The following is a 19,526-nucleotide window of genomic DNA, read 5'->3' as shown; positions in this document are numbered from 1 at the left end:
TACTGGTTATCGTAAAAGGAATTTTTTTTACTGGTTATCGTAAAAGGAATTTTAAATCCATGATATTATGTGTTTTCTTACTAAAGAACAAAATAAATGCTTGAGTAAAATAATAAAACTGTTGGATATTAAAAATCAGGTGAAACTTTGGGGCATAAAAAGGTTAATTTGAAAGTAATTTTTGATATCAACTTTTGCTGATTTAGATATAAAGTAGGGGAGTACAAGGGTGACAAATGGATGGACTTAAATTTTAATAGATGAAAAATCATATATTAATCCATATAAATCAATTTAAATTGTATTTTAAGTTATTCAATTCATCTATATCCAAACTTAATAAATGAATTCATCACTCCATTTTTTTAGGAATTTGTATGAATGAGTGACAAATTCATTTGATTTTTTCGTTGTCACTAAAAACAATCTTGCATGATGTGACCGCCAACCAAGGATATTGGTGTGATTAAATATCAATCCAATTACCTACAAAGTGCTTAAGGACATTATTAAAGAAAATTAGTCTTTTAAAAACTATTATCTCAATAACATTTTCTTAAAGCACCTTTAAAAAAAACAATTTTAAAAAGTATGTTTTAAAAAGTCTTTTTAATTTAAAAAAAATTCAATATTCTACATGCATGCGACGATTAATGTTCTATGTATAAAAATTTTAACAAATATTTATAGAAAATAAAGTATCTTCTGGTATAAGAAGATAAATTATCTTCTATAGCCACTAAAATCATAACATATGTCATATTTAATTATTTTATACAAAAACATTTTTAAAAGTAAATAAAATAGTAGACATGTCATATTTTTACTTGCTGGAGAAGATAAATTATCTCTTAGTATAAAGAGATGCTTTATTCTTATATTTATATATGTTAGATACTTAATAATAAATTTTTAATATTAACTATATTCACATATCCTACCATTGATCTTAATTTAATAAAATATTCAATGTGAGAGTGGGAATCATGCATAAATTTGGATGAATCTCATTTTTAGAATATTAAATAAAATTGAAAAGCGAAGAACATCCGTTTTTCAATGTTTGTTTTTTGGATGGATTGGATATCCATCAAAATGGAAATCTATAGATATTCATCCAAATGGATATATCTATTGAATATGATGGATAAATTCAAATTCATCCATTAAATTATACATTTGATTCTATTTATTTAAATCCATTAACTATAATGAATGAATTTAGATGAATTTAATTTTCTTGAATTTGAATGAATTATAGATAATTTTGCCATGATTATACTTCCTATCCCACAAAAAATATATATCATTTCATATTGCAGTTCGTGTAATTGATGAAAAAAACAATTAATTATTATATTTTGAACTTAAATGTATTTTTTTCCGACCAAGAAGTGTCACTTTTTCTTTGTGGGGGAACCAAAGTTCTAAACTTTGGAGAATCCCACAGCAATAATTATGGGAATATCCACAATCAATTACTCATTAGTGTGCAAGCATTATATGTACTCAACACTTCCACAATGCATGCACTATCTTCTCATATTTTGGAACTTATATCACTTTAATTTCCAAATTATCTTTACATTACAAACATAATTTGTATTTGTAGCAATAGTTAAATAAATCTTACATGTGATAACACTATAAAAGTATGTAGTAACTGGAAGTCTGGAATTACAGTCAGATTCATTGTGATAATCTTCTACCATGTGAATGCAGGCAACACATAAGATGGATAAGCATCATATTTCATTGCAAGTGATTGCACAGAAGATGAATTTGCAACTTCTCCAAAACCATTGAGTCCTAGTTCAGTTGCATGAATCCCACCAGTGATGAGAACTGATTCCATTCCAGCAGCATTAGCACCCTTTATATCATGATGGAGAGAATCACCGACAGCAATGCAGTCAGAAACATCGGTGCCAGCCATGGCCATTGCTGATTTGTAGATTATCTGGCAATTCTCAATAGTTACAAATAGGCCCAGCAAGGAATAAATTTACAAGCTCATATGTGTTGAAGATGTACTCTTGAATCAATATGTGCATGACAATCTAAGCAGTCTAGGTACTGAAATTATTTATTATACGAAATGGTTTCATTACCTCATCAGGTTTGCCCATCCATTTTACTTCACCACCAAGCTTTTCATATTTGGCTGCTAGTGTACCTAGGATGTTTAAAACACACAGATATATTTGTATGAGTGAAACTGGAAAGAACAAAAAGAAGGAACCAATCAACAGAACAAATATAATTCTTAATCATGTGACATGATACTAATAGTACATCATCTAGTAAATTTTTTGCAGTAACTTCAGATGAAAAGCACTTATAATCACTCTTTAGGTGTTATGCTTTTAGATTCAGCACACAGGAGAAGGGAGAAGAAAAAGCAAATTCACCCGGCATCACACGCAAGTCTCTTGCTTCAACAGTTACATAATCTGGATTGGCTACCACCATAGGAATTCCTTTGGCAGCGCAAAGCTCCAATATTCTCTCAAGGTCTTCAAGTTTCATTGACCGTGGACTACCATTGCGAGTCCCCAAGGCTTCAGTGCCATGGGCCAAAACAAATTCAGCTTCTTCAACATTCTCCACGACTTGCAAGTCTAAACCCTAGAAGAAGTCATTCATATGCTGTAAGATTTCATAGCCCTTGATGGTCATCTTCATATTCTTTTTAGTCATCATCTTTACATTGTACAAAAGTTTTTTTTATACATATATCTTTGTAGTTTAGTTATAATTGAAAATTTGACTCAAATTAAAAAACTTCAGTAATCCACTGCTTATTGCACATAAAATTCCTCAATTCTTCTGGGCACCTTTTATCATACAGAAGAAAGGTACCCTATGAAGCAGGATAACTGATTCCAAATCCAATATTGCATATAAACCCGATTGCTCTGATTTTCCAAGACAAGCATTGTGCCATGTTATATTGCATAAGACAATACTTACGAAAGAAAACAATTGAATGTGGTGAACATATGTCAAAATTCAAGCTAAAATAAATTGCTGCTCTACATACATCAAGAGATATTGCTCCCCGGCCACTCCAGGTTAGATGAATACAAGACCTTCCCAATGCTGCAAACCAAGGATCATCTCTCCTGTTTAAAACAAATTTGATCGAAAGAGTTGAAACTTATAAATGCATACGGATAGAACTGGACACAGGCAGATGAGATGGATGCAGCATAAAAATTAATTATGGTTACAGTCAAACATACCAAAGAAACATTAATTAGGCAGTGGAAAATAGGAACAGGGGTATTTGAAGAAACTTATAAAACCAGGTAGGGTTTAAGATCATTCGACCAAAGCATGTAGCATTCATATATCTACATTTCACTCCTTCTAACTGAGATCAACTATCACAGCACAACAAATGAAAGAAAATTAAGAAATATACATACACAGAATTAACATAAAATGTAACCACAATAGAATCCACCTTAGCAAGTACTGATGAGTAAGCTCTCCACTAGTGATGGCTCCCAGAAAAAGAGAGGCATCAAAGCCAAGACTCTTCACTTTCTCAATAGTCACTGAAGCGCGTCTTGAGGAGTTGCTTATGATCACCATCTTAGCACCCGTCTTTGCTATATTCTCTACTAACAAAAGTTAAACACAGACAACTTAAATTAAAATAAAGAAAGACATTAGATTAGGACCATCTATGTGGAAATCATAAGAATAAGATAAGACATAGCATGGTGTTAGTATCTGTAATACTAAATCATTATTTCAGTCCCTGAATCTATAAGCATACAATATATTAGTCTTAGTCTGTAAAATTGTAAGCATTCTGAAAGTGTAAAGTGAGCAATAAGGTATATTGACAATAATCAATTACTTAAAGCACATAAAAGGTCTCAAGCCATTTTATCTAATCAAGAGTGAGTGGATACACCCAAAATTGCACTCTTTACATTCAAACTCACTCTAGAGGGAACTTTACCCTATATAAGTCGTATCAATCATAAATTTACTATTATAATAATATAATTAAGATTTGATTATAATGTAATTTACTATTATAATAATATAATTAAGATTTGATTATGAGAAATGGAAAGAGAGTTGTTGAATATAACTAAAAGGGAGAAAGTAAAGAATAGAATAGATACATGTAGAAATAGCAGAAGGATAAGGTTGTTTTCCATCATGAAGAACACCGAACTGATCCAACAACCATACCTGGAAGGTGAAAATGTCTGATAATGTTAATTGTGATGTTGTGTTTATAAAATCAATGGAATTAAGGAGAAGGGATAAGAAAGAACCTTAAAACGATGCGTTTGGGCGAGTTGTCGGAGACCATTCAAACTCTGAAACTGAATTGGTTGATTCTGTAGTGACGGAACAGAGCATTTTGACAACATTCTATCATTCCACACAATTTGTTACCTTACAGTACTATCTAATATAGATTCCTTCATTCATTAAAAATATTAATTAGGATTGTTAAGCTAAAACTACAACATTCTACATCCAATTTATTGCTTATTTTCATATTTGTCTTTTAAGTTTATCTTTTTTCTTTTCTTAGTCCAAATTTCATTTTTTAACAGTACGATTTAAAGGGAAAATTTTCTAGAATTTTGTACATCATTTTGTTATGTCAAAATTGTAAATTTTAGTTGAGTATTAGAGAGTTATGAGAAAAGGATATTTGTTTACCAAATATATAAACAATAAATAATTTAGAAAACCAATATAATAGTTTGCTTACTACTATTTTTTAAATTAAAATATAGATTTTTTCTCCGGAGATATAAAAATATATTGTCTTAAATTGTATCCCAAACCATCTTAAACTCAATGTTATTAATATTATACTGGTCATCAAACTGATTAGGATACTAGTATAACGGTTCAACTGCTAATTAACTAATTAAATAGCATACCGATGAATTTAGATATACATGTATAATATATTAACATTAATGTTGAAAATCAATAAATTTTTTATTTTCATTTTAAAAAATTAATTTTAAATAAAAATCGGCTAGTAAAACCGGTATAGTTCAATTGAAAACCGGTCGGTATGACCAATTTTAACTAGTTTTGATCGATATAATTATATGATCGGTATAATTATTGTACCATACTGATATAAGGACTAGTTCGCCGGTTGAACTGGCCGGCACGAACTAGTTTTTACAACACTGCTTGGACCAATAATATTGAACTAAGAACTAAAAGAATAATTAATACAATCAACTAATCAACATTGCTTGTGTTAGAGAAGAGTATTGCCTTCCAACAAGTTTTTAGTTTAGTATTGCCCAAAATAATCGAGGCGATACCATCAGATAAACCAACTTTTAGTTTAGTATTTATGGATGACATACATTTTTAATTCACTTTTACTTTAGTATTCATATATATTACCACATTGGCTTTTCTCTTGCAGACATATTAGTTAAAGTTTGAAATTATTTTAACAAGAATTGCAAATATGGTGAAATCAGTTTCTGTTGGAAACATTAAAGACTACTTTAATCCATGATTTGATATTTTTAAGAACCAAGATGAAACTCTTTTATTTTTTAAAAGCTAAATTTGAGTAAATTAAAATGGTAAAATGAAAAATGAATGCCCTTTTACAGAATCTCCATGCTGTAAGGGAGTGAAAGCATATCTGCTCACATATCATTAAGATTGCATTTGAGAGTTGACTTTTAGAAATGGAAGGAAAGGGAAGACTTCAAAGCGACATGAAAAGTGTATTTCATGATTCACAAATCTTCTCTTACTCTTTGTTCTCAAGCTCAATTTAGAAACGGACTCTAAGTATATTTAGATCTCTATGGATGCATACTTTCTTAGCTTGTATAGACAAACTTACCTCAAACTCAGAATCATATCAGTAAGCAAAACATCTTATTGAATCCAACAACAAAAGTAACACCAATACAACAATTTGAAGGTGACAAGGGGGCAGGGTTAACATTCCGAAACTATTCAGATGAAGCAGGCAGTGAGATTTCATCAATGGTCTTCCCTTTCTCTCTTAGCTTGGCTACTGCTTCTTTCATGGCTTCTTTTCTTCTCTTGCTAGCCGTTACTTTTGCCTGAACACCACTCACATTTGGATCCTTCTTCTCCTTTGGTGGAGGTGGTGGAGGCCTTCCAGCAGCAATTGCACTTTGCTCATAACTCAAACTAAGCCCCAATACTAGTGCACCACTTAACCCTATCAATGCCCTGCATTCATCACCATCCATCGTGTTATTACACTGCTTGTTAGTTTAACTTTTTCCTACACTTTCATGTATATGTTAGTGCATTATTAAAAGAGCACAACTATGATTATAGATACTTAAAAGACTAGACTCTTTTTATTATAGAACAATAATGATAAATATACATTATTTTTATATTTAAAGAAGGAACATTTAACTTACGAATAATTATAAGTGTTTATGTTTTATAGAGATACCTGCGACACAGAGGTTGTTGGTCTAGGTCTTCACTAGGAGGAGGGACATGATCTTGACTAGAAATGGAAGAAATTTGATGTTGATATTGGTGGCCAACGCAGCACACTCTTGGTCTTGGAGTTGGAAAATATCCATTCTTCCAAGAATGGAGGGAGCTCTTCTGGGCTCTTGAATAGAGAGCTGTTGTGGCAGTGGCAGGAGCTGGTGTTAGCAAATGTGCCATGATTTGATTGGGTTTCAACTTCGAATTGAAGATAAGCAACCAAAAGTTTTGGAGTTTTGGTGGTTATCTCGTGTGTTATGTGAGAAGAGTAAGTAACATAAGAAAAGACTCTGTAGCATAGCCCTGTCTAGTGACTAGGACAAAGAGGATTGGATATTCTTTGGAGTATCAGAATTTTGTGGCTGATTATAGGAATTCATTGGTTCATTCTAGATAAGGCACCATCATATGTGGACCATACCAACCCTTGGCCTTGCCTTCTTGGGTTTTTTTGCCTTTGCTCAGGATATGGCTTTATGTTATTTTTAGCATTAAAGCGCAATGTTTACTTCTGAGTTAACACGTCAAATTATTCCAACCAGTAACTACCTCTTATATAAATATTAATCTTTGGGGAAAATAAAGATACGCTTCAAAAGGGAGAGAAACAAATTACAAATACATTCAAGATAAAAGAGTCAAAAATGAAATTCACCTTTTTGGCATACTACAGTACTAAATTTGAACAACCAACCTCTATCCAAATACATTCCAGATAGAAAGTCAAAAATTTGATATTCACCTTTTTTCAGAGACTAATGTTCCTAACAGAAGAATCATATTATATTATTACATCAATGAATGAACTTTACAAACCATAATACAACAAAATGTGAATAAGTTTACACAGTCAATATCAATAACCAAAGCACGAATGTGTAATTAAACTGCCGAGAGACTAGCCCATTTCCCGAGGTCATATGGATCAGCATAGTAATACACCTTAATCCTATTGGATAACGATAGCCCCACTGCCAATGGAGAAATTCTATTACCAGAATCATCTTGTTCCGATGGGTCATCGGCAAAAGCTGCAACATCTCCAAGTAGTTTGAATGAAATTCTGCGGGTTTGTATCTGCCTAGGGAAATCAAAGTACAGTGGTGTTCCAGCCCTGGTCTCTGGTAATCGGTATTCACCGATGGTTACCATGTTATGGTATTCCTGCAATCAATTCTACCATCAGGGTGCTTTCAACCAACAATACCAATCACATATCAAGGCAACACACAGAAAGAATCCAAATAAAGATAAAAGAGAATAATTCAAATAACTATGATATTCTCAAGATCTCATGTTATGTTCAAGTAAAACAGGAGAGGATGTTTGGCTGAAGCACCAACTTCAAAGAATGCTAACCATACGTAGTGAAGCTTGTTCTCATGTATATTTAGAGGCATATCTTATCCAATTTCATAGAAGTTGTCTTATATTCACACATCTTAATATATTTTAGGAGTGATAATTACAATGATTGGATACCCCGAGAGACAAAGGAGACTAAATTATAATCCTTATACATCCAGCAGATGCAAACAGTTTATTAGACCACTTCAAGTTTACCCCAGCCCAGCCCTCTCCCTTAAAAAATGGACGCACACACAGCCACTTCTCTTCCTGCCTTCCTACTTAATTTGAAGCACTGAAGAAATAATGACAATAACATCAACTTGCACCACAATGATAGAAATAAACAATCTATTAAACCTGACCTTTAAATTTTTCCCCTTTTCTCAATATGCTCGCTTTCCTAGCTTCAACTACTCTTTGTGGAGTGGGTGATGTACCCTTTTAATTGTCTCATTGGTTGTAATGTTTAAATGACTATGTGAATAGGAATATCACTTGTTCTCCTAATTTCTAATTTTTTTATCTTAATGAATTACATTTGCTGAGTTGGAAAAAAAGTTTTATTAAGTGGACCATGTCACCATGGGATGTAAAATGCAAGAATAGAAGACTTTTCAACAAAATTTAGTTGGAAAAAAAGAAGAAATCAAGCCATGCTTCTACTTTATGGATATATGATAAATATTTAAAAACATTCTATATAGTATGTAGGTTCTAAAGTCCGGGATGTAATAAAACCATATTCATTCGCTTATTAGCTTAAGTGATTGCAGAGTTGGTTCTAGACATCGTTTTAGAGCCTCTATGACCATGTGGTCAGGAATTTGATCAATGCTGCCCCTATTCTTCTAAATAAACATTGAATTTAAGCACAAAATAGGTGGGCGTGTGCATTTTCCACACAGGGGGTTTAGAGATGTAATAAAATCATTCACGTGTTTTCGCCTATAATAGCTTAAGCTTTTAGGAAACCAGTTCTTGACAACAACCAAAAGGGCAGCCTAGCGGGAGAGGTTGCTTCCAAGATTTGAACATGTGACCTCATGGTCACTAAACAACAACCTTATTGTTGCATCAAGCTTACCCTCTCGGTTATTGACAACAACCATGGCCGAGAAAAGAAATTAGATAAACAAAATTAAAGCTGCTCCAAAATCATAGCATCTGATGGAAGGAGTACATCCATGTATTTACCAAGCAAAAGAAACATGAAAGAAGTATGATGTTCTAGTTAATAACTGAAGAACTTTCCATCAACGAAAATAATTATATAAATACCTGAAGAATGGATACTTGTATATACAACACAGCTGGAGCAATGTATCTGTCGTCAATAAGTGATGAAAAAAATTCACTATTTACATCCGATGAAGGTGAATGAGTAACCCGAGGCTTTATTGCACTGAAGGCATCTAGACGAAATCCAGCAAGTAACGGAGAAGTGGGAGAAAGATACTGCTCCAGGACAAGGTCATTGTCCATCAACCTTTCAACCTCAATCGGGACCTTAAAATTACAGAGGTTAATCAGTGATGTTTCAGAGATGAAAGAGCTAACTCCAAAAACAAAATGGTTATCACGAAAGGATTAAGCAAAATAGTCTACAGTTTACCTTAAATCTATTTAGCTGCGGAGCTCTCTCCAGTCGTCCTCTCAGGTTCAACTGGTCAGAGCTTTGCTGCGACTTAAGATCAACTTCCTTTTTGAGGGGGCTTCCAACTACCATAATTCTCTTGGCATGAAGACAGGGTTCGCTTTCAGCAGATCCTCCAAAAGAAGCCCGTCGGGGTTCTTCTGCAAAAGGGTTCTCATCTAGAGACAACAGATTGAAGTCATTTCCAATATTAATAGAACTTGAACCAGGTCGCTGAAGGCGTAAACTTATCCATATTATGCGGCACCGAACAGAATTTTTGAAGGGAAGCTTTACATGTCTAGGCACTTCATGCTCTGTTCCTGACTTTTCAGGCCCGTAAAATTCTGAGGATGCCTTAACCATGGATTGAACATCCCATTTTCCCATTAATGATCTTTCTTCCTTGTTTATTTTATTACTTGCCCAAATTTGCACCTGATTCAACATAATCATAGAGTTTATTGCTAAATTCATGTTAGGAAGAAAAAAATAGAGCACAAGACAAATGACATATAGGCACTTACAATTGGAGCATCAGCCATAGAATAGCCACATGGACTCACTATCAATATAACCCCACTAACATCAGAAATGTTATTAAGGACAATTCCAAATTCAACAGAGGTGGTACTGGATGGAGCTTTCCAATATGATAACCGTAAACCAGAATTAAATGGAGCAAGCAGGGACAAATATGGAGCACTATTTGAAGCTGTTTCAACCTGGAATTGCATGGGTAAAAAAATAAAGCTATGCAATGTCTAGGCAACAAAAAATGGGACTAGAGATCCTGCAAATGAAGGGAAATAATACATTGGCTCCCCAATGTGGCAAAAACTTTGTACCATTATATTGACAAAAAAGTTTTACTTATCAAAACTTCACAAGGGGTTCATTAGAAGGGAAAATTGATTCAATCAGTGAAAATGGTCCAACATTCATGTCAGAAAGCTGCCACTTAAGTTTTGGGCATGTTATATACACATGTCACATGGGAATCTTCAATTTAGATCTAGTGGTCAAGCAAAAGGAAACCATGTAATAATGGTAGAATTTGTGAGTTCATCTACATAAAAGTATATACATTGAATTCTTTTAATATCACAATTGAAAATTAATCAATGTGATTATTCGAATGGCAACTTAAACCCCAAAGTCCTTCAGTTAATTAGATCAAGTGTTTCCCTTCCTCGTCCAACAATAGATTTGTGAATGAACCATCAAAAGGGCAGCCTAGTGTTATAAAGCTGCCACTACATGCGGGAATTAGGGAAGGGTTGGACCCATGACACTAGTATGTAGACTTACAACCCATTTGCAAGAGGCTGGTTCCATGGTTCAAACCCGTGACGTCTAGATTACATGATGACAGCATAAAATGTTAAAATTGTTTAGCTAATTTGTATTTAAACTCATCCTTGCATCAGTTTATATAAGTCTAACATCTTGGATTAAACACTTTGTTGGTAGAAATAGCAGCATGTAGCTTGATAATCCAAATGTAAAAATAAAAATAAAAAATGTTGCAGGGTCCAAAATCATAATACATAGCGAGTTAAAAAGTATACCGGGTGTAAAAAGCTGGCAAAAGGAAATTCAGCCAGGGATTCATATCCATTCAGTAATAGATGTGTTGCTTTGCCAGCTGACTGACTATCAGAGGCCGGATTCTTTTCTAGAAGAAAATCCCAAGATGATCCAATGATTTGTTTCAAAGCATTGTAAGCAGCTTTATCCACACGATCAGATCTTCGTAAACTAATCAGAACCCTCACATAGTCCAAGATCAATGCATCAAGTACAACATCCTGGCTGCACTGTTTGCAAATAATACCATCCCGTGCTAATAAACGATTTATAGGTAAGTCAACTTGGCCTATGCTCTGGCTAGAAGCACCATTGTAATTCATGACCTCTCTTGAGTTATTGCCCGGAAGCAGGAGTGCCCCTCTCCCAGCACAGCAAACTCTGCAAACCTTCCTTTCACATTGTGAACACAAGAATATAGGTTCTGAAGCCCCATTAGGTGACAATACGTTAGACGAATGAGCACCCTTTTTAATTTCAGCACGCACCTCACACTTGCCACCTGTACAGGTTTCCCCAATTCGGATAATATTCCAGAAATCTATTGTATTATCATCAACAGTCCCAAGCCCAATAGAAGAAATGAGTTTATCTTCAAGAGAAGCTTGTCCAAGCAACGCAAGAGTGCTTGCAACTTTAGATAATCTTCCCATGTAAGCTTCATCATGCAGTGTATTAGGATTTATAGTTGCTGGATCCATCCCAACAGATAGTAGGGCTCTATCCCTTTCAGCTGCGGAGAGATTCAGTTTGAGGCGTTCAATTTCAAGTTTCATGGCTTCGATGAAGTCAAGCTTTCTTTGCTACAAAATACATGACCAATTAGATTAAAATTAACGATACAAAAAGAACAATTACTTAATTCATTTAAGACCTATCAAATAAAAAGGGCAGCCCAACGCACGAGGTTCCCACGTAGTGAGGTCCGGGGAGGGTAGATGTATGCAGGCTTACCCTCGCAAGCAAAGAGACTGTTTCCAGGATTTTAACCATGGCCTCCAGATCACAAGGCAAGCAACCGTACCATTGTACCTCCCCGTAGGTGATCGTGTAGGACGAAAACAAAAAAAAATCTATGGTTCAGAGCAAGATCAACAAAATGATAACATACCAAACTTGGACCTGTGAGAGATTTCAGGCATTTTAAATATTGCTCAGCACTAGTATCTGAATTTCTTGCACCTTCTGATGAGATTTTAGAATCACTTTTGGCACTGTGATATTCAACAGCTTGGTCCAAAAAATCAAGTGGGTCACCTTCATTATACACAACATTTTCAATAACTGGTTGAGCAAGTGGATGTGGAAGTGGGTCCTCCCCAGATAAGAGGTCAATCAAAAGGTCAGCAGAAGAGTCTTCCTGCACAAGTGGTAACACATTTTCTGTGCATGAAGGGTTAAATGGATTGATATCTGAACCAGATAAAAAGGGATTGAGCTCCTCTTGAAACTTCTTGGCATGCTCAATTAATCTTGAACCAGTGCCTTCGTTGGTAAATACACCCCTCCAAGGAAGAGAAACTCCAAGGATCTCAATCTATAGCCAAGCCACAGAATCATATAAAAGCAATAGAAGATATACATTAAAACCAAAATTTACATCCTTACGATGAAAATATAATTAGAGAAAAAGAAAATCAACTAAACAATTGAAATAATCGGCACAAGGGTGAAGAGAGAAAGTATATAATTATAGCATTCCACCATTGACTGCAGCCTAAGTCATATCTACTGATGTTATCCTGGCAAGAGAAAAAGGACTTTTTGCAAGTAAAAAAAGGCTATCAAAAGGACTTCAACCAGAAATCCTTGATTATCAATAGTTTAAAACACTTATTTAGCTAAAATAAGTACCATACTACCATTCTTGCACTGTATCACTTTTCTACTTGCAAAACAGTACATGCAATCCGCAAAAAACATCAATTTTGCCAAAGAAGATTGTAGTTACTCAAACTAAACCTCATAGTCAAGTAAGATATTTTCTAGATTATCTACCTCACCAAGAGTTAATGGATTACTTCCAGAAACAGTAGGATAAAAGGTTAGTGCCACCACTCGAGTAAGGAAATCCAACTCTCCCTCAAGTTCCTCAAAATCATACAGTAATGACAGGGGTGATGCATCTTGGGCATGTAGGCGAGAGCTTGCTCCAGTTATAGCCATATCTTCTGCACTTACTGCCCCAGGTAAGGATATTAACAGGTTTGTCCCACTTTCACACCGTGGTACAGAAGCACCCTGTCAAGAGATGCTAAATGGGTTCAGATTTCAGAACTATATTCAAATAGCTCCATTACAGAAAGTAATAAACTCCTGTCAATAATACAGCCCACACAAATAATGACTTATTAAAAGTGATTTTATATTTAAATATTAATCAATTATGTAAAACACAAATTTAAACAGTTGGAATAAAAAATAAAAAGCATAGATGAGAAGAGTGAGACACAAAGAAGGCCAAATACAGACCTCCAAGACCAGTTTAAGCCCATCCAAATGGCGTCCTGTGCGCACATCAACTGTTGATGGATAAGTTGAATCATCTGCACCATGTGATATTGTGAGAAGAAGCTGACAAACATGGCAAGGCTCACCAAGATAAATAAAGATTTCAACTACATCTGCAGGCTCTGAACAAATCTGTGAAAGGGAAAGGTATTTTTGTAAGTTGATACATAAAACTTCAAATGTTACATGAATGTTATATAAGAATTCAAACATGAGAGCAGCCATGAAATTCCTTGAAATGGAAGGACAAGTTTAGCATACCCAGACTAAGTTTTTTCTCTTGAAACTTAGAAGACTAGCTTCACCACCAGAAATGGGAAATAAGTTTGCCACTGGCTTGAGAATGAAACCCGACGGCCGAGATGGTACCTATGATGAATTGATGATCAGATCACTCAGTTATTGATAACTATTTCCAATTGAAAACCACAAGGTCTAAATGTTCCACCATTATAAAATACTATTGTACTAACTACCATTATAAGCCAACAGTTAGCAGAGGAATCGTCAAGAAGCATACATAAAAAAATAAAAGTTAGAAACAGAGAGATGTGACTTAAATGAAGTAGTTTTTCAAAGAGAAAGAGGGTGTGATTCAGTAAACTAACATGAAATTTATTATGAAACTGCAATCGCTAGGCACTTGATGTATGAAAAAGAAACAGAATGACATCATTCAGTTAACTTTGACAGTTGACGAGACACATACATGTAAAGGTTGAAGAGAAATTGATGGAAGATGCTTGAAAAGCCTCGTTCCAAGAAAAATTTCTAACTGCTTTTGACGAGAGCTATCCACAACCGCATTCTTATATCTTCTTTGCAAAGTGATTTTCATATTCTGTGCAGCAGAGAACTGTTTAAACTTTCCTCCTGTATCTTCATTAAATATGCTAAGTATTTGGCTGTGCATGGCTTTAGACCCAGTGTAAAGAGTTGCATGAATATCCCCAGCAAGTAGAAAAAGGTCCGCAAGTTGGGATACAGGAGATAAAATCGTTGATCTCTTAAATTCCTCAAATGCCATATCAAATCTCTTCCATGGTTTATCTGGACATGGATGCGCCCATGTGGTTGTTCTGGTGTTATGGTCAATAAAATAGGTTTTTCCCGTCACTGCATCAGATCGCTTTTCCCACCCTGGTGGCAATGGAGCAGTATATCCACCATAATTATTATTCATTGACTGGTAACCAAATGCCAGGTCACTATCAAGTGAAATTCCCAGCCGTCTACATTGCTCCATGAATACTTGGAGAGAACCAAAAAAACTAGCAGCATTAGTCCTATCCAGAGAATCAGCACAGTTGAACCGTATTACCCCATTTTGATGTGTTCTTAAGCAGAATGCACCTTCAAAATCATCATTGCAGATGACTTCACCTCTGCAATCATATATTCTTTGTCGTGAAGGCAAATAATCTCCTTCAGATATGCCTATGGATACAGTCGGTGCTTTTAGAAGTTTCCATAACCCTTCGATTGTTAGCTGTTCACCTTTTAATTTTATACTGGCATGCCAGTCATAATTTATCAAATGGACCCGAGTATATGGAAGCTTCCCAGTTAACCTAATAAAGTTTAAGGACTCTTCAAAATGCTGAACCAAAATGCACTCTGACTTTCCTTCTCCATTTCGAAGCAAGTTAATGCATACAATGGGCACCAAAGCTTTTCGGTTTGAATTCTCAGCAGCACGTGTACCTAGATTCCGAGCATCATATCTCTTACTCAGTCTTTGATAATACTGCACACTTCCTTTATAAGGATCACAATCTGAAACATAAATTTCAGCTTCTGCAGCAGTGATTTTAAGTTCTGCGCCCCACCAGATAGGAATTGTGCCTCTTCGCCACACGTATGTGTTGAAAGGTGCACTTTGGCCAGCTCGTTTTGGAACCCATACAAGTTGCTCACATTCCACTTCGTTTCCTGTCAAACAGAATCAATAAAAATTTGGTATATGAATATGTCAATACTAAGGCATAAGTAATAATAACTATCAAGGCAAAACAGAATAAACAATGAATGCCTACAAAAAAATAATAAACAGTGCATGAATGAAGTAACAGTGGATTTTCACTATAAAAAGGAATTTGGGCAAAACGAGTGATTGGTCAAATTTCCCAGTTTGAGTATGATAGATCCGTAACAAACAGGAATAAATGGAATGGAAATTGCTTGGAGCATGACCCAACCAGATTGTTACCCAAAAAAACTCATTGTGTTTATGATAAATGATATCCTTAGAGTTAGCCTGACAATATTTGCTATGCTTATGGGTTAATTCATTACAAGATGGAAAATATTAAGTTGAAGAGTTGTTGATATTTTTTTACCTGTACTGAAACATGAATTTAGCCCCCTTGCCAAGTAACGAGTACCAGGGTGTAGCCTGCTTCGACGAGCTAGGAGAGCAACGATACCTTCTAGTTGACCCGAGCTTCCAAAACTTCGACATTCTACAAACCCCTATACAGCAAGACCAAGTGAGATAATAGAATGCACGTGTGAACTTTACATCTTAATTACAATATATTGTAACCTTTGGTACAGTACCAGAGTAAGAATTTAAGAGAGCTTGTGGGATCTTTTATTTGTACAGATGTATTTAACAAAAGCAGAATAGCAGAGAAGGAAAACAACAAAACAACTTGGTTGGGATTAATAAACAACATATGCTAAATCTTCCAAGTGGTATATGCAAAAAGTATGTATTGTTGCTGCATAAAATTAACCTCAAGTATATATAGTTATCTATGATGACAAATAATTCATTCTTGTTTATCATACAATTGGGAATTGTTATGGTACCCGGGTTGAGTTGTCAAGCATTTGTTGATATAGTTTCATATTAAGTGTTTAAAATTCTATTAAATATCAGATGATGAAATACTTGACAACTCACCCTAAGTACCATATCTAGGTAAAAGGATGGGTATCGGTCTATCAGACTAATGCCCCCATACGGTTGGTTCATAACTGAAACTAAGAGTTTAACCTTATAAATTAGCAATGCTAAATTTTCTTTCAAATGATTCTCCACCTTCACGTTTACCATTGTCATTTTACATCATCCAACAACAATATCTAAGCCTTTTCCCAAAAGGTGAGTCATCTAAATGCAAATGGTGTCATAATATATCTTTCCCTCTAATTATTGAGCTACCCTACATCTCTACTATCCTTACCAAGATTTCTACAGGTGTCCTCAACACATGCCCAAACCACCTAAGTGAAATTCTACTATCTTTTGTAGAAGATGTGTTACCTCAACTTTTTCTCTAATGCATTCATTCTTAATCCTATTATCACATTGAAGTCATGAATCGTTTTAAGCAGAAGAAATCACAATAATGGAAACAACCACCAAAAAAAACAGAAAGAGCGAATCAAAACCTGCAGCAGAGTGACACAATGCCTTGGCAATCCAATGTTAACGAAAGGCTGTGAAAACCATCCATTCCAAACGAATTCCTCATCCGGCTCGCTAAGTGACTTCCGACTTGGAAAAGGCCGAGTTATATCCCTAGTCTCACAAAAATAATGCTTCCCATCTATATCAAGCTCAGTCAAATCCTGAATATTCCTCACCTCTCCTTTCCCCTGCGAAATCACATTTTGCAGCGGAATCTTAACCCACTGGCTCTCACTAACAGTATAAACACAACCTCCACCGGGCAAATTCGGAACACTTGCAGTTAACCTAGTTGCCAGAAGCAACAACGCAATATTCCCCAAAGCGGCGTAACCTAATACAGCTCTAGCATGGATTCTACTCTTCAATACATATCGAGATCCGTTTGTAACGAAATCCAAAGCATCGCTCTGAGATTTGAATAGATCGATACCGAATTTGGCATTGTAACGAAGAGCACCGGTTGTTGGATCTACGTAGATAACTTGAGTATCCGTTCGAGTAGAGAGACTCACGATAATGTAGACTTCATCGGAATCTAACGTAACCGCAACCACTGATGTATCCCTCAGAATATTATTACCTACACCACCTGAAAATGAACGCCAATTAGGGATTTAGAGAATGAAACGTGATTGATATGATTATTGTGAATTGGAGATTGTGATTTGAATATGAACTCACCAAGTGATTCCATCAGTTGTGAATGAAATCAAAAGCAGATAAACTCCAAATTTCAGCGATTCATAAGAAGCAAATTGAAATTGAAGAGATTTGATTTTGTAGAATTCGAAGTTTGGAACCTTGTGCGTGATACGGTGCGTTTTGGAGCTTCGATGCCTCTTCAGCTTATTCAACTGGTAAGATTAGAGGAGCTCGTGAGAAATATTTGCTTTTTCAGACTATGGAAATAATGCTTTGTCGTGCTCGCTTGTCTCCATAAATAATATAATTTCAATCGTACATATTTTTATTTTTCTTTCATCATTAGGATGACATTATAGGGTTACTTCATTGGGTACTACTATTTATAACTAGTTAAAAAAAATACTTAATTAAAAATTTAATAATTAACTATTTATATGATAAATTAACAATATATAGAATTTTTTGGACAGAATATGTTTACCTAGCTAAATTGACTTAGGATGGGTTTTCACTAGGTAGATATAATCGAGAACATATCTTTTGTCCCATAATATATATTATTTCATGTGTCATGAGCTGTGATTGGGTGGAAAAAAATATTTAAGTTTAAAATAGATGATACATTTCCTCCAAGAGTAAGTTTACATCATTTAGCCATCAATTCTAGAGAAATCTAATGGTTTAGATCTACTCACTAATTCGAATCATTGAATTTCTCTCGAATTGTGATTAAGATGTGGAGTAAGTTTTAAACTGACACCTGGTGTAAGTGAATATCCTCCCAAAATATAATTATTAATTATTTTTTTGATCAATCATATCTCAAGTCAATATCTATATGATATATAGATAAGTAAAGAGAAGTTAAAGTTATGTAAGAGGATATAATTGATAAATGATAAAATGGTGTGATATACTCCATGTTAAAATGGTATGCTCTAGACCGGTTCTAATGTGTTTAATTTGCCACAAAAGAATATTCACTATTGTCATGGTTGAAGTCATCTTCTTACCTTGTAGCTAAGTTAATCATAATAGACCTATGTAAAACTTATGATGGTTCCAAGATGTTCTCTAGTTGAGTTTTCTCTTGTAAGTAATCTTGTTGCCCATTTTGGACATTGTAGGTGATGGTCAATTATGTAGGTCATTGGCCTACTAAGATGATTAATAACCTGTTGAGATGACTTGGTGGGTATATTGACTACATGATGGACACTATAGTCGTGTGATGGGCGACCTTGGTGACTAGTGGACGATTTATAGGATCGGGGTGGCCTTATTACTCCTTGGGCATCCATATCTTCTGGTAGGTGACCTTGCTGAACAGTAGGTGGCTTATAGGTCAGTGGGCTACCCTAATGGGCTTTGCTGCAAACTAGTGGCTAGTATGTATTTTTGGCCATTTAGTTTTATGGTAGGTTGCTTGTGGTTGGTCCTATACATTTTGGACCCATGGGTAGGAACATATGCTCCTAGTCGGGCGATGTGGTGGTAATCGAGCATGCCATCATACATATGTATTTATGGTTTTGTTCTCATGGTGACCTTTCATTTTTGTCTTGCATATTATATGAATTCTTTTGGTCTTCGTGAGATGATGGGTTGTGTTTTCTTATGTGGTCACCTTCGTCTTATTTGGTGTAGCAATGGACATACGGAGATGCATTTCGAACATCCTGAGTGATCTTATGCGATCGCTCACATATTGTCCAAGAAAGATCTTAGTAAGAGGGTATGCACTTTGAATGTCATAGTAATCGTATGTAGACATGTCAAAATGGGTAGGCTCGTCATATTATATTTATTGAATCTAAGCATTTTAGTTCTGACTGATCGAACTATTTTAAAATTGGGTTTGAGGTGCGT

The 19,526-nt window shown here is 34.9% G+C and overlaps 3 protein-coding genes across 5 annotated transcripts; all 3 read right to left on the bottom strand.

Annotated features, from left to right (window-relative positions):
• LOC109332754 (acid sugar phosphatase) lies at nt 1,517–4,448 on the bottom strand. 2 transcript variants are annotated; one of them, XM_019567772.1, is made up of 7 exons: nt 4,302–4,448; nt 4,146–4,215; nt 3,470–3,629; nt 3,044–3,125; nt 2,412–2,628; nt 2,112–2,176; nt 1,517–1,960 (listed from the first exon to the last, which is right to left on the bottom strand). In XM_019567772.1, the coding sequence occupies exons 1-7, from the start codon at nt 4,398–4,400 to the stop codon at nt 1,706–1,708; spliced, it is 948 nt and encodes a 315-aa protein (XP_019423317.1). In that variant the 5' UTR covers nt 4,401–4,448; the 3' UTR covers nt 1,517–1,705. The 2 variants fall into 2 exon arrangements, with proteins under 2 accessions (XP_019423317.1, XP_019423318.1); XM_019567773.1 differs by having other exon boundaries at nt 3,470–3,626; nt 4,302–4,319.
• Nucleotides 5,886–6,807, bottom strand: LOC109332755. The gene is made up of 2 exons (XM_019567774.1): nt 6,464–6,807; nt 5,886–6,228 (listed from the first exon to the last, which is right to left on the bottom strand). Exons 1-2 carry the CDS (start codon nt 6,685–6,687, stop codon nt 5,982–5,984), a joined length of 471 nt encoding a protein of 156 aa, XP_019423319.1. The 5' UTR covers nt 6,688–6,807; the 3' UTR covers nt 5,886–5,981.
• LOC109332752 (probable phosphoinositide phosphatase SAC9) lies at nt 7,181–17,960 on the bottom strand. Of its 2 annotated transcripts, none has more exons than XM_019567767.1 (13): nt 17,694–17,960; nt 16,991–17,601; nt 15,931–16,063; nt 14,301–15,523; nt 13,853–13,960; nt 13,553–13,723; nt 13,079–13,321; nt 12,192–12,617; nt 11,062–11,883; nt 10,018–10,215; nt 9,470–9,928; nt 9,136–9,363; nt 7,181–7,671 (listed from the first exon to the last, which is right to left on the bottom strand). In XM_019567767.1, exons 1-13 carry the CDS (start codon nt 17,704–17,706, stop codon nt 7,390–7,392), a joined length of 4,917 nt encoding a protein of 1,638 aa, XP_019423312.1. In that variant the 5' UTR covers nt 17,707–17,960; the 3' UTR covers nt 7,181–7,389. The 2 variants fall into 2 exon arrangements, with proteins under 2 accessions (XP_019423312.1, XP_019423313.1); XM_019567768.1 differs by having other exon boundaries at nt 16,991–17,592.

Source organism: Lupinus angustifolius, chromosome LG18 (genome assembly GCF_001865875.1).
Source record: "Lupinus angustifolius cultivar Tanjil chromosome LG18, LupAngTanjil_v1.0, whole genome shotgun sequence".
In the NCBI taxonomy this organism is placed as follows: Eukaryota; Viridiplantae; Streptophyta; class Magnoliopsida; order Fabales; family Fabaceae; genus Lupinus; species Lupinus angustifolius.
Note: the sequence above shows the minus strand (reverse complement) of the source record. Positions and strands in the feature narration are given on the sequence as shown.

Bases quoted from the DNA above. Each gene is read 5' to 3' on its own strand.
- LOC109332754 (XM_019567772.1), bottom strand. From the start codon at position 4,400: ATGTTGTCAAAATGCTCTGTTCCGTCACTACAGAATCAACCAATTCAG. The intron at 3,630-4,145 runs GTATCTATTCTA...AACTTTTGTTAG, and splicing joins TCCTTCTGCTATTTCTACAT to TAGAGAATATAGCAAAGACG. The intron at 2,629-3,043 runs GTATGTAGAGCA...GACTTCTTCTAG, and splicing joins GGGGAGCAATATCTCTTGAT to GGTTTAGACTTGCAAGTCGT.
- LOC109332755 (XM_019567774.1), bottom strand. From the start codon at position 6,687: ATGGCACATTTGCTAACACCAGCTCCTGCCACTGCCACAACAGCTCTC. The intron at 6,229-6,463 runs GTATCTCTATAA...TGATGAATGCAG, and splicing joins CAACAACCTCTGTGTCGCAG to GGCATTGATAGGGTTAAGTG.
- LOC109332752 (XM_019567767.1), bottom strand. The intron at 13,724-13,852 runs GTATGCTAAACT...TCCCTTTCACAG, and splicing joins AGAGAAAAAACTTAGTCTGG to ATTTGTTCAGAGCCTGCAGA. The intron at 11,884-12,191 runs GTATGTTATCAT...TGTATTTTGTAG, and splicing joins CTCTCACAGGTCCAAGTTTG to CAAAGAAAGCTTGACTTCAT.